General features: G+C 35.3%; 3 protein-coding genes and 1 long non-coding RNA gene across 8 annotated transcripts; 3 read left to right on the forward strand and 1 right to left on the reverse strand.

Annotated features, from left to right (window-relative positions):
• Window positions 1–1,168: 1,168 nt before the first annotated feature.
• LOC105684014 (ATPase family AAA domain-containing protein 2-like) lies at window positions 1,169–9,952 on the reverse strand. Of its 4 annotated transcripts, XM_012397074.3 has the most exons (17): window positions 9,815–9,952; window positions 9,563–9,693; window positions 8,694–8,922; window positions 8,156–8,591; window positions 7,915–8,083; window positions 7,739–7,817; window positions 7,362–7,611; window positions 6,973–7,187; window positions 6,590–6,882; window positions 6,163–6,480; window positions 5,891–6,072; window positions 5,634–5,820; window positions 5,011–5,489; window positions 4,720–4,905; window positions 4,369–4,404; window positions 2,743–3,619; window positions 1,169–2,628 (listed from the first exon to the last, which is right to left on the reverse strand). In XM_012397074.3, the coding sequence occupies exons 2-17, from the start codon at window positions 9,566–9,568 to the stop codon at window positions 2,467–2,469; spliced, it is 4,104 nt and encodes a 1,367-aa protein (XP_012252497.2). In that variant the 5' UTR covers window positions 9,569–9,693; window positions 9,815–9,952; the 3' UTR covers window positions 1,169–2,466. The 4 variants fall into 4 exon arrangements, with proteins under 4 accessions (XP_012252497.2, XP_048505295.1, XP_048505296.1 ...); XM_048649338.1 differs by lacking the exons at window positions 9,563–9,693; window positions 9,815–9,952 and adding an exon at window positions 9,243–9,373; XM_048649339.1 differs by lacking the exons at window positions 9,563–9,693; window positions 9,815–9,952 and adding an exon at window positions 8,989–9,210.
• Window positions 4,027–6,781, forward strand: LOC125499794. Its single transcript, XR_007276785.1, has 3 exons — window positions 4,027–4,430; window positions 6,384–6,511; window positions 6,578–6,781. It is a non-coding gene; the product is annotated as an uncharacterized LOC125499794 (long non-coding RNA).
• A 19-nt stretch (window positions 9,953–9,971) lies between the features above and the next one.
• LOC105684015 (transmembrane protein 68) lies at window positions 9,972–13,305 on the forward strand. Of its 2 annotated transcripts, none has more exons than XM_012397078.3 (6): window positions 9,972–10,346; window positions 10,841–10,985; window positions 11,080–11,174; window positions 11,414–11,775; window positions 11,904–12,107; window positions 12,189–13,305. In XM_012397078.3, exons 1-6 carry the CDS (start codon window positions 10,298–10,300, stop codon window positions 12,303–12,305), a joined length of 972 nt encoding a protein of 323 aa, XP_012252501.1. In that variant the 5' UTR covers window positions 9,972–10,297; the 3' UTR covers window positions 12,306–13,305. The 2 variants fall into 2 exon arrangements, with proteins under 2 accessions (XP_012252501.1, XP_012252503.1); XM_012397080.3 differs by having other exon boundaries at window positions 10,005–10,222.
• A 221-nt stretch (window positions 13,306–13,526) lies between these two features.
• Window positions 13,527–15,559, forward strand: LOC105683970 (peptidyl-prolyl cis-trans isomerase FKBP1A). Its single transcript, XM_012396992.3, has 5 exons — window positions 13,527–13,622; window positions 13,742–13,791; window positions 14,378–14,425; window positions 14,524–14,710; window positions 14,901–15,559. Exons 2-5 carry the CDS (start codon window positions 13,755–13,757, stop codon window positions 14,956–14,958), a joined length of 330 nt encoding a protein of 109 aa, XP_012252415.1. The 5' UTR covers window positions 13,527–13,622; window positions 13,742–13,754; the 3' UTR covers window positions 14,959–15,559.
• Window positions 15,560–15,998: the final 439 nt, after the last annotated feature.

Below are 15,998 nucleotides of genomic sequence, written 5' to 3' on the forward strand. Positions count from 1 at the left end.
AATGCATACCTTTATCATGGTCCTTGTAAAATGGAAGGGTGACATGGTTTCCATAAATACATAGTTTTATGTCATGTACACACGACGAGTGACGGTGATAAATAATTCTTATAAGGAGTGCACCCTCATTTTACTGTATGACTATTGTAAGAGCAGATGACTGTTTTCTTCTGGATATGACCTACCCGCAAAAGAAGTTACAAAAGTTTCGATCTTATTGTATGTATGTAAGATATTCATCAACTTTCTGATCGTAAAGGGTGTCAACAATTTGTCTTTTTTGTTATTTGGCTAGTGAATGAACGATAGACATCACCTGAACTTAGAAAGAAACGAAAATAGAAAATTCGAAGTCGAAAACTTAGAAATAAATCATACAACCTTAGTGATGTATGCTTTTTAAATTGGTATGGTACAAATTCGTTACACTATGTATATAAAACTAACTTACTGTAATTGAATTTGATTACAAACATAAGGCTAATAATTGATTTAATTAAGTGATACAATCATTCCAGGATATTAGTTATTATGAAAATGAAAGGATGATGATAGAAAATTAAATTAATTTTGATAGATCAGTCTCAAATTTGTTACTTCTTTCATCATTGAGCAACTATCTCATTGGATTTGGTTGAAAACATTCAATTGATTTGATTAAATGCTCGGCAAATAATGACAATCCTGAAACGATGAATGATATTTTTTGTCTACAATGATTCAGATCTATAATTATATTTACCTGTAAATAATAAAGTTGCGACGCCCCATATGATGGACAAATATATGTAAGTATGAAACATCGAAATCTGAAGTGTTATCATTTGGGTAGCTATGATGGCTGAGGTTTACCATCGACAAGACAATTTAGATGTATATAACTATATGTATATCGACGTTGTCGGAACTTTGAAGAAACACCTAATATTTCGTCCAACAAATAAGAATTAAAAAAATTCAGTAATAAAAAACCAAGTCGTTTTCAAGTGAAATCAAGATAAAATTCCAGGAATTTTAACCAGCAAAGTTCCAACCGTTTACAGCATACCTTAAAATTCATCTTGCACTTGGGAGGTGTATTTATTATCATGTGCGAACTAAGCCAGGAATTCTGCAATCATTATTACAAAATATGAAACCTAGAACTTTGGTCAAAGTAGTTTTTGTGTAATGTAAAACGAATCGTTTATATTCTATATTCAGTAAATGGTATTATATATTACAGAAAGAACTTATGCCATACATAACTCTTCTGATTTAGAACAGTCTATCAACTAGTTACACCTGACATCCTGATTATGAAACAATTTATACACAGAATAAAAAAGAAAATAGTAGAACCACCGACCTAATGTAAATGATGCAAGTACTTTTCAATGACAGCTTGTATTTTTGACATTTGTACGTCTAATATGATCTAATTGTAAGGATAGGCAGATTGCAAACTGATCGCGAAGAATGCCAATTAAGTACATTTCCTCCATACAATGACCTTTGTCATATTCGTATGGTTTCATGTTACCGGTTGAGCCAATAATTTATGGATACAATAATCAATTATTCCACAGACAAGTTGAGCTAATAGTAATTGTTCTAATGAAGAAGACACGAATCATTGAACATATTTAAACTCTGAGATACTTCATGTGACCCTAACACTTCTCTGAAGTACTCGATAAATAATAATAATATTCCTAGTGATGTACAGAGACACATACTGTAGTTCTGTTCGTGTTATTGCTAAGAAATTTTCAAACTCATCTAAATGTAAGCAAAAATCGTGTACTTTGGTTTGTCAATCGATTATTATTTAACTCTAATGACGTATACAATAACCATCCTCTCAGCGCAAAATGAATTGAATTATCATCTTCCTTCAAAGCACCGTTGCAGCTGTTACCTAATTACCTATATTCAGCAACTGTCCAAAGCTTATGAAAGATTTCTCATATGCATGTCTTCAGGTATCTATGTTAATATTCGGAAAGATTCACGGTTACCAGGCTCAAACTTGATCTAAATTTTTTCACTCTACCTTTGAAGAACGTTGACTCATCCAGCCGCAAGTGGTTTAATCATTATCGTCAGAGAAAATGAAAATAAATTGACTTACGCATTCACTCGAAATGCTCGGTGTGTTATTTATATGCCAGAAAGTTAATTCGTATTTTGAACCCTCTGAATTTGCTTTTCAATATTGAATACGATGGTTGATAAAATAAAGAGTTGCGATATTCTTGTGGTAGAACAAAAACAGTTAATTGATAATATTCCTATCTACTGTCAATGATGCAACGGAAATATCACAAAAAAAAGTAATAATTTTGTACAATAGATTAGGTCATTTGAGATGAAATATTGAAGTAAGACATAAATTCAAGAAACGAACTACATGCGTTACATGTTACTCAAAAGTAACAACGCAACAGAAACTGATATGTCTGAAGAACATTATTAATTTAAGACCTAGGGAGTATCGGGTGTAGTAACAATGCTGACTGTGTCTACATAAGTAGTTGTTTCCTGCTCTTCAAATTCCTCTAATTGATCTGCATTCACAATATCTATTGTCTCTTCCTGAGTAGCTGCTTCACACTCTTCGAATCTATTCAGCTCCTTGAGTAAATCCTGGAAAACCATGGAAATGAAAGAAAAATCTACAACCAAATAAAAGCATCGAATTCCCGATTTTAGGAAAACGAATGATATTGTCTCCAAAGGGATAATCGATTCTTTCTTTACCTTTGGCAGTGAAGTTCTATCATGTTGATGCGCGTATTTTCCGACACACCTACTCAGTTGTACATAAATGTCGCATAATATTTCTACAGACGAATCTTCCGTTATATCAACGGTATATTTCAATGCAGCTTCAAGCTCGCTCTTATCAACTATTACTTTCTCACTGACTCCATTTTTAGTAGGACTAGAATCACTTTCAATAGCAAATGACAATTCATCCATACTTTCACGTCTTGATGATGCACTTGATCCCTCATTTTCTATTTGTTTGTCATCTTCAGCACTGATCACATCCATTTCACTAATATCGTTAGATTTTCTATAATTTTCAACCTCATTGTGATTATCTTGTGATGTTTCTTTCAGAGTTTCATTTTGTGAATCATTTTCAGAATCAGAATTATTGAAAAGGGGGCCATGCCCATTGAGCACACTGTTTGCTTCAGATTCGAATTCTTGGAATTTTTCCAAATCAATACCTCCAGTGTTGTCGGGAGATATATTCTGCTTAGTTATTATTTCTATGGTGCTATCATCGAAGGCAATTTTTTTCTTTTTGTGAACTTTTTTCACATAGCCTCTTGCCCAGGCAGGTATTCGGCGTTTTCTAGTCGTGGAGAACTTTTTGCCATTCACCATAACACCACTTGTTGGGGTTGATGCATCTTTTTTATCATTCTTTTCACTATTTATCAGAGAATCTGTTTTTGAACTCTTACTTTCTGCATCACCATCAATGTTTTCAATAATTTTACGGCTTTTAGAAATCTCTCGACATTTATCCTCAAAATCTGAATCCAGTTCTGCTTTTATAAGTGCATAGGCATTATCTCGAAGAGAACACGCACGATGTCTTATCAGTTTATCCGCTGGATCCCTATTTAACAAGAAAAAAAAATACCAACAATATAAGCTATCCCCTATTAATATAGATTAATCAAACATAAGTGATAATAATGCGAGTGGTTTTCAATGCATATCTGCCTATTTTTTTCAGTTTGAATTCATTTTTCATGAAATGGATTTCTAATGAAATGGAACTGCGCCATCATTTTTCATTAAATTCGTAAATAAAGGCTTAATTTAATAATACAGATAAACTTTATTGACCGCTACTTAATTGTACCAAACCTGTTACCTACAAGAAGAATCCAATATCATAGTGGTGGTATTCAACAATTTGATAACATAGCACTGTCACTGATGTTCTCACTGAATGGAAAGTCGGATCAATGTATGAGGATCCGAAATTGTTAGGAATCCGATATTCTCTGAATTGAACAGTCATCAGTGACACTGTATAGTAATATAGAGGGACCTAAGAACAATGAGGTGCCTATGGTTTAACTAAGATAATCCTGAATGGAGTATGTTTTCATACTGAATCGATAAATCGACATTGTTAGAATTTGATAGAAAGCAATGTAATCTAGCCGAATTGGATTGTAACACGTCGACCTAAGGTTGGTAAAATATTACTAAATGCATTACAACGTTAGTCTGAAATCTGGCTTTCAAGGAGTACAAGACAAAGAAATACGAAACTTGAAGAGTTCACCAGTAAATTGAAAACCACTTTATCTACAAAGCAACAACAGCAATGGATAAACAGATAAGACTGACTACCTCTTCAATATTCCAAGGGATGGCCTATCGCGCAAGCTGACATGGAAACACACAACATGAACGTCAGTATGAATCGGTGATGAAATGATGTGCGCGTAGTAACATTGTTAACTCATTACTTCATGAATGATAGCATAAATATTATAAGCAAATTAGTCGAACAGTTAAACAAAATTCTATAATTCAAAGGTACAAAGACGTCATTGCTGACGAATCTGATGAAGTTTAATTGTTATAATATTTTATTTCAAATCTCCCAAGTTAACAATGCTAGTCAAATGAGCTTAGTGAATGAATGATCCCACCAATAGCAACCCTCAGAATTGATAGCACTTCAATGATGTTACTGACCTGTCTGGGTTGTATTCTAGTGCATTCCGACAGATTAGATCGACGTCATCTAGGAAATCTCGAGCGCATAAATAACAATGCATATCTATTTTGGTCATCATAGTTTCCAAATCCATTGGCTGTTTGATAATCATATTGTAGTCTGGTACCTCTTCTGTGTCTACTGGTTTTGTAAACATGAAAAATCTGCAGACAAATTAATCATTCATTTTTTCGAGTTCGAAAACCGTTCATTAAATCTATTTCATATCTATTATCAATAAGAAAGTTCTTCACTTTGTCAATACTTACTGTCGGTTTCTGGCAAGTTTGGCACAAATTTCTCGTAAAAATATTCTGAGTTCCCTCAAAGATGCTTCTTCCTTTTCATATAGACAAATTCTTTCGTTTTCAGTCATCTTCTTTGGCACATATGCTGGTGCTAATGGCAGTTGTTCTAAAACTGCAACCTTATCGTCTTTAATTGGGGGTGGTTTCAGACTTTGTAACAAATAAATTGGTTCAAAGAACTGCGTTCTCTGTTCTGACGTTGGATTTGTCATCGAGTATACCTCACCACGAAATTTACTGAATAAATTTCTGAGGTGGGGTGGTAATTCCTCATAACTTGTATCACAAGTTGACAAAATTAGAATCGGTAAGGTTGGATCAAGCGCCATGATCCGACACAAAAATACTGCTTTTACCGTTTCTGGGACAAGTGGCCACCATTGATCGATTGTTGGGATGTAAATAATAGAAGGTACATTTCTAGTTGCTTCATTGAATACCTGCAATATGAACAAAGAATACCTTGAGATATCATCATTTGCATGAGGAAATGTGATTTATTGGATTATAAACTTCACACGTTCAATGATATACAAATAATCCAGTTTTGGTTATTTAATACCGAAATAGTTACTTGGCATTACCTGTACACAAGCTTCTTCTGGAGATCTCGCACTTTCTGCGAACAGCGTGCTAACGTCAAGTGTGTGTACCGGCAAGTGTTCCATTTTATACAGAACTGCTGGTGCTAGATGTAGCCCTTGTCCTTGAGAATTGTGTCCACCAGAAACCAATAACCGTGGTCTATGAATTCCTTTAACTATTTTAATCCTGCAATATGTCACAATTGTTAGAAAATCAAACTGGACGAGCAATATAAAGCAGAGAACAGGAAACTAACTTTGCCATAGTAGGGTTAACACCCTGAGGGAATGTCTTTTTTATAGTAGTGAGTATGATTTCTAAAGCAGGATTCAATAAAGGCTCCAAAAATGTTTGTAGCTTTCTTCCAGCGGATGGGGCTGCTCTGTGCGTCGATGGAACAAGAATCGAGCTTGCCTGCATAAAATCGCGCTTCTTCACCTACAAATTCAAACATTATTATGGATAGATGGTCTAAAATCGTACAGAATAGATGTTCATGTTTATGATATTTTGGTTTTCGATTATTACCTCAACTCTCTTAGGATCCAAGAGCAGTCTATCACTCGTCATGTATATTTGTGGATACGTTCTTCTTAATCCCTGTAAAACTGCTTCCGTACACAGAGCTCTTAAATCAGAACCACAGTAACCAGTTGTTTTTTCGGCTAAGATTTCGAGCAACTGTTGAGAAGGCGGATTTTCCCATTTACTGACGTGTATCTTGAGAATTTCTAATCTCTCTTTTCTAGGAGGCAGTGGAAAGAATAGCTCTCGATCAAAACGACCAGGCCTTCGCAACGCAGGATCTATTGCATCTGGCCTATTTGTTGCTCCAATTACAATAACCTGCAATCATACATTGTTATAATAAATAATGGTAGGTGAGAAATGTATATTATGGTGATAATACAACTAAGCTACTAAACCCAAGAGTGAATTTCAGATCGTGAACTACCTCTCCTCTGTTGCACAGGCCGTCCATAAGTGCTAGTAGTGTGGAAACTATACTGGCATGGATTTGATCCTGTTTTGTACTTCTGACAGGTGCTAAGCCATCTATCTCATCGAAGAAAATTATGGATGGCTTTTTTTGTTGAGCTTGTTCGAATAGTAGCCTTAATTGTCGTTCGGACTCGCCAACCCATTTTGACAAGCAGTCTGCACCCTTGCGCATAAAGAATGACACTTTACGGTCTCCTTGGCTACACTCATTAGCAAGAGCTCTGGCGATTAAAGTTTTTCCAGTACCTAATGGGTTTGAAAAAGAAAAAAAGAAGATAATTGTAATGCAACATATCAGGCGCAATAATTTTTCAAACATGTTATTCTGATTTGCACCTGGTGGTCCATGGAATAAAACTCCTTTTGGTGGTGTGATGTGAAATTGATCGAAGACGTCTGGGTACATCATTGGAAAAACTACCATCTCTTTAAGGCAATGAATGTGTGATTCTAGACCTCCAACATCATTGAATCTTATGTTGGTGTCTACTGTGATGGGATCTATGTCAGCTTTGCGATCTGGTGGTCCACCTTGTGGTAGTGTAGATTGCCTGAGAAACCAGTATTTTATGTCCTCATTTTGGTTGAAAATGAATTTTTGTGACCATAATAAAAAGCATAGCTCAGAGTACAGGCAAAACTCTGTAAATATTATCTTGCTGATACTTTCTATGATGAAACATGGAAGTGGAGCTATTTCACAAAAACAAAGTCTGGATATTCACCGTGCTTTTTTCCCTTTCTTCTTGTCATAACGTTGCGGTTCTGAATCACTTGAATCACTGGAGCTTGTGCTCTTGGTCCTATGTTTGCATCTTCGCATAGAATTAGTGAGCACACTTCTAAGAACTCGAAATGATCTCTGCACTGGTTCAACGTTGGCTTGAAATCTATCAACAGCTGGCTTCTTCTGTCGTAGGCTATACTTTCGAGGGCTAGGAGAATCCGAGGATTCACTCGAATCACTTTGTACAACTGTGAATAGAGTACAAACTAGGTCTAGGACGATTCATCGAACTACACTATTCTCAGCTACATTTGGATCTGCCATTAGAACTACGAAACATGATCAAGTAAAAAAGATATGAAAACGTAGCCTTACCCGATTTTTTATCCCGTGGTAATTGACGCTGGGTAGCCCTTTTAGTTCGTTTTATCCTCGTGTACATATCCTCATATCCCTTGAGTAATATTCAAATTATTATAACTCAATTTCTAGCAATATAGAATAATTTTTTTATTTGAGGTAATATTAGAACTAATAATAATGGTACTAACATCTTCGTTGTCAGAATTTTCAATATGATGTGGTTTGTCACTTTCGTGAGAACTAACTCCTTCATCATTTGGCTCGACTTTTGATTTCCCACCTTTTTCCAACATAATACCACTATATCTTGTTACAGGCCCTTCTCTTGGTTTAGGTGAACTATCAGACTTTCTTCTCCTGTGAATGACACACACACTGTATCTACCTGGCACCTGAATTAAGGAGCAAAAAGATGTGTCTAAAGCATACCTAGCTTCCTTTTCGTTGTTTGTAGCATTTAATTCTGTCTTGGTTCTTGGATCTTTGTCCGCTCTGTCTTCTAATTCTTTTTCAGATCTATCCTCATCCTGTCTTCGGTGCTCCTCAGATTCCTCTTTGATAGGTGACGTATCTGTGGAAGTCTTATCATGTTCTGGCTTCTCTCTGGATTCTTTATCACGTTCTTGTCGGTCTCTCAGTTCCTTGTTTCGATCAGGCCGATCCCGAAGCTCTCGATCCTGGTCTCTGTCACGTAGTGTCCTCATATGTCTAGTGGCAGTTTTGTCTAATGCATGGTTCTCTCGAGATTTGAGAGGTATACGTCTTCTTGGCTTACGTTTCCTATCATTCACTTCTTCGGTCATTTCTTTATCAGATGATGAGCCAGGCTGTTGAAACATGGGATATCCTTTCAATGTTTGAGTTCCTGAATGAGAGAACAAATTGATCACAAAAGCCATATGTCTAGTTCCAGCCTCCATAGGCCAGTGTGATGAAACATTGCTCTTAAATTGACAAAAGTAATCACCTAGAATCCAGCTAGTATTTAAATTGTCATAAGTTTGCATTCTATTTCGCGTACTGCGCCTAACACTGCAATTACTGCGGTTCATGTGAGCTCCATTCATGGGATGAGATCGTAGGTTGCGTATGCTCTTTGATTTCCTAGCTGTTGAACCAAGACTACGAGTACGAGGTGTAAAGATATCCTCTTCTGTATCCATTGAATCCATGGTAGCTTCATCGTCGGACATAATCTAAAACCGATTATTATGACGCAAGTCAGATATTAATCTGACATCAAGTGTTAGTGCGATACAAACATATAAGTAATTTTTCACGTGTAGAGAATAATTCAGTTTTTGAATGAAACACAAGCAACAATGTATTGCTATCCACAGCTCCAACTTCTGCTTGCAGATTGAGACTGTAGTTTGCGGCAAATGTTATTGTACGTTGAAAATCCTATGAAGCCATATAACATCTATGATGAGCATATTCAAGAACCGTATTGCCTGAATTCAAATTTATTTTGATAACATATTTGACGAAAAAAATATTTCCAAATTTTATTCACATTTCTCAACAAAGTTACAGGTATACTTGAGGAGAAGATCTATGACCCTGAGATTTGAGAGCAGGTTTAAGCTATATATTGATGGCAACTTGGAAGCACAGTAAGTATACAATTTTACGTAAGAATTGAACCAGTCTCACGTTGAAATGTAAATAATAGTAAAAATGAAGAGGAAAGATAATCATAACAACAACGATAAACAAAAGCTTGTTGAAGGCTGCACCCCTAAGTATAAATTTTAAGAAAATACCGTGCGCGCACGCAATCAATCAATTCAAATAAGATATACTATAAAATAATAAAAAATGTAAGTGAAGTACCTTCATCTGGTAAGTATCCAATTCTTTAATGTGATAAAACAAAAGTGTAAACCGTATGTGGTCGTCATGAGCCAGTATATTTTGACAAAGTTAGTCACTTTTCTAATAGATCACCTTTCTGCTAACTCATCCTACGAATTTCGACGAAAAATTGTAGAATTATTGACGCAAATTGACTTGACAGTTTATTTATGACTCAATAAAAATATCCGAGATCATTGAGACTAAAAAAATGTTTAGCTATGTATTTACTTCGAAAAGAAATTCCTAAAGGCCCTCCTGCCTGCCGTTGCGAAACGATCTCTGCTGGCTGTAGCCCTGCGCTGCTGAAGATAACAACGGTACCCAGCTGAACTAAATACTACGAGCAATGCACCTAACCTATCCTTCGATTTAGATGACGGGCTATCTTACTATCTCAATTCTAACTTGAAATATTATCTGAATATTTTTTTTAAAAACAATACTTGATGTCATTTGTCAACATTTGACGCTTAAGGTGGATGGGCGCTATCATATTTTTGACAATTATTATTGAGATTTGTTTAACGGGTGACAGCTGTCAATTTCAGTCGAGTATCAATACAAACTAACCCCACAGACCCGAAATAAAAGGATACCTGGGGCAAGTGGGGCTTCGACAAACACAACACCGATAATGTGCGTGATTGATTAAACTTTATTACATTATTACAATAATACATCCACTTGCATTGTTTTCTAATTTTCTCAAAAATGATATCAATAGTCCCAAGTATTTGGCAGATGATAGCAGGCGTTATAGGTAAACATTTTATTTTTATTCGGAAAATCATTGCAAATCATGTTGCGAATTAACCCTACAAAAATAATTGAAATACCAATTAACGGAAGTTTGTATATACCTGAAGGATTACAGTTATGATTTATGTTTTTATTATCAATACATTCACCGATGTTATATTTTTACCTCAATTTAGCTTCATTACGTGGTTTTTATTAAACTTCTGAAATTTTTCTATTTATATATGAGCGGTCTAAACTTACATCAAGAATACTTGTCCGAGTAGATAAAAAAAAATTAGGTAGTTCCCTTGCCTTGAAATATACCTCAAGTAAAATCTAATTTAGCTACTGCAAACTCTGTGCAATTTTGGGAAGTCTAATGTTTTATTGGTGTATTTCATGTTATAATATCTCAACTATTGTTATTGTGATTACCTTATAATTATTTATTGATAAGTGGTCTACACGAGGACAGTATTTTCATTAATTTTGTGCCAACTTTTGGGTTTCCAGTTGAATACATCGACATCGACGTGGACTTTACGCTCTGGCTATCATGGCTACTAATGCCTTTGCTTGTAACATTTTTACTTCCATTAGTTATTGTGGTTCTTCTGTACGCCACCGCTTCTATACTTTATGTCTACAAATTACATAGGTACGGTCTAGTTGTTACACATCATTTTGCATAATATGAAGATCCAATTCATTCATTGGGACACCTCAATTCCATGTGGATTATTATGTTGCAGAGCTCGCTTAAGACATGCTTATGAAACTGACTGGAAAAATGCTGCTCGAAATACAGTAGCTGCAGTATGGGATGCCCATGGTTGGATATGGCATGGTATGATTTGGAACAGAATATCATATATTTTTCACTGATTAAGAATGAAACGAGACATGACATCGAAACAAGGAATCAAACTTACAAGCTGTTACAAGAATGAAATTCTCTACTGACCACGGTCGAATTCGTCTAATTCAAATATCAGTTTTGAAATTGGTTGGGCAGACATACGAAATATACCATTGAACTAATTCAGTCATACATCATAATTCAGGTATCCTGTATATTTTCAACAGGTTACGAGATAGTTGGCCTAAATAACATTCCGGAAAACGAGCCAGTATTATTTGTCTATTACCATGGTGCTATTCCAATAGACCTATACTATTTCATATCCAAAGTTTTCCTTTACAATTCTAAGCTCATCCACACCGTTGCTGATCGCTTCCTCTTTAAAGTTCCTGGTTGGTCCATTATATCTGATGTCCTTAAAGTTATTCCTGGTACTATACAGACATGCTCTGCAATTTTGAAAGAGGGAAATATGCTCGCTATTTCTCCTGGTGGCGTTTATGAGGCACAATTTGGAGATTCGTATTATCGACTCATGTGGAAAAAGCGATTGGGCTTTGCCAAGGTGGCCCTAGATGCTAAGGTGGTGAGTTTCCTAAATCATCAACTCTGTATTTAGCTCATTGACCTTTTGATGCCTTACACACTTGTAGATCACTGTCATGTATTTACACCGCGATGATAAGCTAATTTCAGGTGATTCTGTTTCAATAGAGCATAATTCCTCTCTTCACAAAGAATTTGAGGGAAGCTTTCAGAACCGTTAGTTGGGGTAGAAGAATGTGGCTAAGGATTTATGCAGCAACCAGGTTTCCATTTGTTCCAATATTTGGTGGTTTTCCAGTGAAGCTTGTGACCTTTGTGGGCAAACCTATTCCGTATGATGATAGTCTTACAGCTGAGCAACTTCAGCTCAAGGTATGTTTCAAATACTTCATTCGTCTACCAGTCATGCCTAAATTATAATCCTGTACTCTGTAAAATTCAATTGCAATGCAGGTAGCAGCAGCGTTAGAGGATCTAATAAGGGAACACCAGAAAATGCCTGGAAGTATAACCAGAGCTCTTCTGGAGAGGATTTATCAGCCATCTGACGTTCTACAGCATCTGCAGTAGTAAGAGACATTCAGAAATATAAGATGTTAAGTGAAACAATTTTTTTTATTCGCGCCTTGAACACACTCTCATATGACGTATTATTTGATGGATCTGAACAGTGACTTTTTTGACATGATGCTCTGAGATTGTTATCTGTATATTTTAAAAATATTCATAATTCAGATGACTAGTTCAAGAATTCTACTTGGGATGTATTCTTCAAGTTCCTTGTGTAATAGCTTAATCGTTATAGCCTAAATTTATTGCTGAGAATATATAATGGCTACGTTACTAACATTCCGTACTACGAAATTTTGATACAGCCTAACAATAAGTGAGTGAATAGAGTTGTGGTAATATTGGAAAAAATGTTTTCAAATATTCGAAAAATAATTTTCACATGTTGAACGTTTACCATTTATTAACTCTATATTGAAGAGAAATAATTCATGTTTGATCCATGTAACGAACTGTATGCTTTACATGAAAAATATGTCTGTAACATAGAAATTGTAGATGGGTTTAATGACATACATAGGCATACTACAAATGATCTAAGGTAGTGACGATATTAGTATTTTTCGAACTAAATTACTCAAATAATTCTGCCTTTGTATTATTATCAACTGCATTATTACTCATGAAGAATAATGTGTAGGTTTAAGTGAAAATTATGATACAGGTTCAACGCTAATTATGTACATACAAATATACCCATTCTACTTTGCTGTGAGATAAGAATACGTTAGCAATGGTCATCGGTTCTCTGCTGATAGTGCAATATTAGGAAGATGAGCATTAGTACATAATTATGGATGGTGGAAGTGTAGAATTATCGTGTGGTGTACTTAAAGTTGGTCCTATGTTTATTGTATTTATACAGTTGAGCGAATATATGTACGTAATACTAACTAAAATAGATAGATGAATACTTTAATAAGGTGACAAAGATGTATTATCCATGTTGTATAAATATTATGGTGCAAGTTGAAATAAAATTCTTGTTACGCATTATTAACAAGCACATGTTTTGAATAATCCTAAATAATTATAGTTCTGAAAATGCTCCAGCAGTATTGTATCAAGAAATCAGTATTTTTGAGAAGTCTCATATTGATATCTAATCATTTGAGCCCGCTAAAGGTGTCATAAGGTGTTTTATTGATCGACGTCCGGCGAATTATCCGCCAAATGGAAAGTTGCAATAGCAGCGACTCTAGCGGCAATATTTGTAGTTAAAATTTCGTTCGGCAGGAAACACACAGCACAGGAAACCTCGTTTCATTTCCCAGAACGGCATTTCGTGGGCATTTCGGTTCGTGCTTCGAGCAGGAGGTAATGCTAACCGTTGTTTTTATTATTTTCTCTTAAACCTGATAACGAATAGAAAATGGGATTGTTTTATAGTTCAAGGCTGAACGATCAAACTCAATAATTTTATATTTATTCCGCAGAAAATACGCAATTATGGGTGTGGATGTTGAAGTTATTTCCTCTGGAGATGGTAATTATCCATACATTCGCTCTATCCTTGATCAGATGTATCGATTTTTACATTTGTTGGAATCTGCTTATCGGTCAAATGTTTTACTAGTTTTCATATCTGTTCTGGTTATCTGTGCAAATTTCATTATATTCGTCGCGATAATTTGGAATGGATTATGGGTGGCGTTTCATGGTTTTGCACTATTCGACCGCGCATGTGTCTATCACTAACAATAAGGTCTATCACGCAGACATCTGATACGCGTATCACGCCGAAAGAGACACGGACATGATCTTTTTTCCATTGGCAAACATTACAGTTTTTTTATAACCCTCGCATTTGTTGCAGGACGTTCAGGATTCGTGATATTCTGAAACTTTGTTACCTATAATTTTTTTACCTGGTTTAGTTGGCCAAACCAAAGTTCTGTTCTTGTCACGCTGATGCGCTTCTTTTTGAGCGGTGTTTTATAGGTATTCTATATATGGAATCGCCTATATGACTTCCGCATAACTTTGCGCTATTATGACTGATGTATTATGAATTTTATATCTACTTTTTCTCAAGGACAATATGTAATTTGTTTTGTTTTTCCAATCATAAGGCCAGAACTACCCTAAGACTGGGCAAACTGTTGTGGTCCACTATACAGGTAAGCAATATAAGTTAGATATCTATCATGTCATTTATCATTACATCAATTCCATGATTCTACTATTTGAAAAACAAATGCATTCATTTTCATGCTAGGTACCCTTAGCACTGGAAAGAAATTCGATTCGAGCAGGGATCGTGGAGTTCCTTTCAAGTTCAAGATTGGCAAAGGAGAGGTAATTAAAGGATGGGATCAAGGAGTTGCTCAAATGTGTGTTGGTGAACGTGCCAGGTTGACCTGTTCACCAGATTTTGCTTACGGTTCTCGAGGACACCCTGGCGTATATCCTTTAATACAATTTATTTTTATATCTTGACAATGTACTATTGTTTGTCTCTTTTGCCATGTGCAGCTGTTCTGTGTGAGGCTACTAAATGGAATAAGTATTTCTCATAACAGAAGAACTGGCGTTTGCAATCAATTATCAATTAACAGAAATATTTAAAAGTTATTATCCTTGACAAAAGCACACTATCCCGCCAAATGCCACCCTTATCTTCGACGTTGAGCTGTTGAAGGTAGAGCCATGAAGAATTAACTCACAGCCAAACATCAATTATATTCATCCCGACGCACAGAACCAATTGAAGAATATTTCAAACCTTGTCAATGTCAACATAACATTATGAATTATGATAAGTAACCATTCATACTCACCTCAAGCATGTATGACGTATTATACTACACTCACTTGTTTGTTGAGAGTGAAATTGCATAAGATGCAGAGATAACACTCAACTGAGATGTTCATTATCTCCCAGTCCTTGACTATCGTATATTGCAAATGTTCAATCATCTCGATTGAAAGTGGCTCTTGAGTCATGGAACATGACATTTTACGGTTCTCATAATACTGGAACAAACAGTTGACTTATGTATGCATTTCATTGTATGTGTTCGAAACAAGTTGTGTCAATTTTCATACTCAAGACTTTTCAATAAGCGATTGGTTTTAGCAATTTCTACAATATTACATCGTAACTGTTTTCATTCCCTTTGATTAGTTCATGATATTTGTTGTCTGTAAATTTTGTAAAAAAATTCTGTAATGTGGATGAATTTAAATGTATCAATGATACAATATACGTAATTTATGTGAACCAATTCAATAAATAATCTGCTCTGTTCAAATGAAGTTTACCTCTTATCCAGGTCTTTCCTATAAATCACTTATGAGATACTACAGATGTGTATCGCGAAAAACCAATCTCGCTAATTCACTAAATAAACCAGTGAATTATTTTTTTATTAGCACATTGATATGAAATAACAATAATGTAAAGATTTCTTTTTGTTCATTCGTTCGTAATGCGAATTACGTAATTTTTGGATCTCAATGAAATTCCAAGGATGTTCAAAGTCTTTATCAATAATTAGATATATTGAGATACACCAATAGTAGCTGTTGACAATATGCACATACGTAGTGAGAAAAACAATCTCATTCGTCATTTTTGGATGTCAATAAAATTCGTACATCTCAAAAGTACACCACTTCTTGATGATTAAAAGCGACCTTCCGTAGCTAATAAACGTTTTTTGAAGTGGCGCCAACGTATCTAGGTATGAT

The sequence above is a fragment of the Athalia rosae genome, chromosome 2, assembly GCF_917208135.1.
Source record: "Athalia rosae chromosome 2, iyAthRosa1.1, whole genome shotgun sequence".
Classification (NCBI taxonomy): domain Eukaryota; kingdom Metazoa; phylum Arthropoda; class Insecta; order Hymenoptera; family Athaliidae; genus Athalia; species Athalia rosae.

Coding starts and splice junctions, on each gene's coding strand:
- LOC105684014 (XM_012397074.3), bottom strand. Junction 7,818..7,914: donor AAAATTCTGACAACGAAGAT/GTTAGTACCATT, acceptor ATATTACTCAAG/GGATATGAGGATATGTACAC. Junction 5,490..5,633: donor CAGAAGAAGCTTGTGTACAG/GTAATGCCAAGT, acceptor TTCATATTGCAG/GTATTCAATGAAGCAACTAG.
- LOC105684015 (XM_012397078.3), top strand. CDS start 10,298: ATGATATCAATAGTCCCAAGTATTTGGCAGATGATAGCAGGCGTTATA. Junction 10,347..10,840: donor GATGATAGCAGGCGTTATAG/GTAAACATTTTA, acceptor TTGGGTTTCCAG/TTGAATACATCGACATCGAC. Junction 11,776..11,903: donor TGGCCCTAGATGCTAAGGTG/GTGAGTTTCCTA, acceptor CTGTTTCAATAG/AGCATAATTCCTCTCTTCAC.
- LOC105683970 (XM_012396992.3), top strand. CDS start 13,755: ATGGGTGTGGATGTTGAAGTTATTTCCTCTGGAGATG. Junction 14,426..14,523: donor TGTTGTGGTCCACTATACAG/GTAAGCAATATA, acceptor TTTTCATGCTAG/GTACCCTTAGCACTGGAAAG. Junction 14,711..14,900: donor TCTCGAGGACACCCTGGCGT/ATATCCTTTAAT, acceptor ACAAAAGCACAC/TATCCCGCCAAATGCCACCC.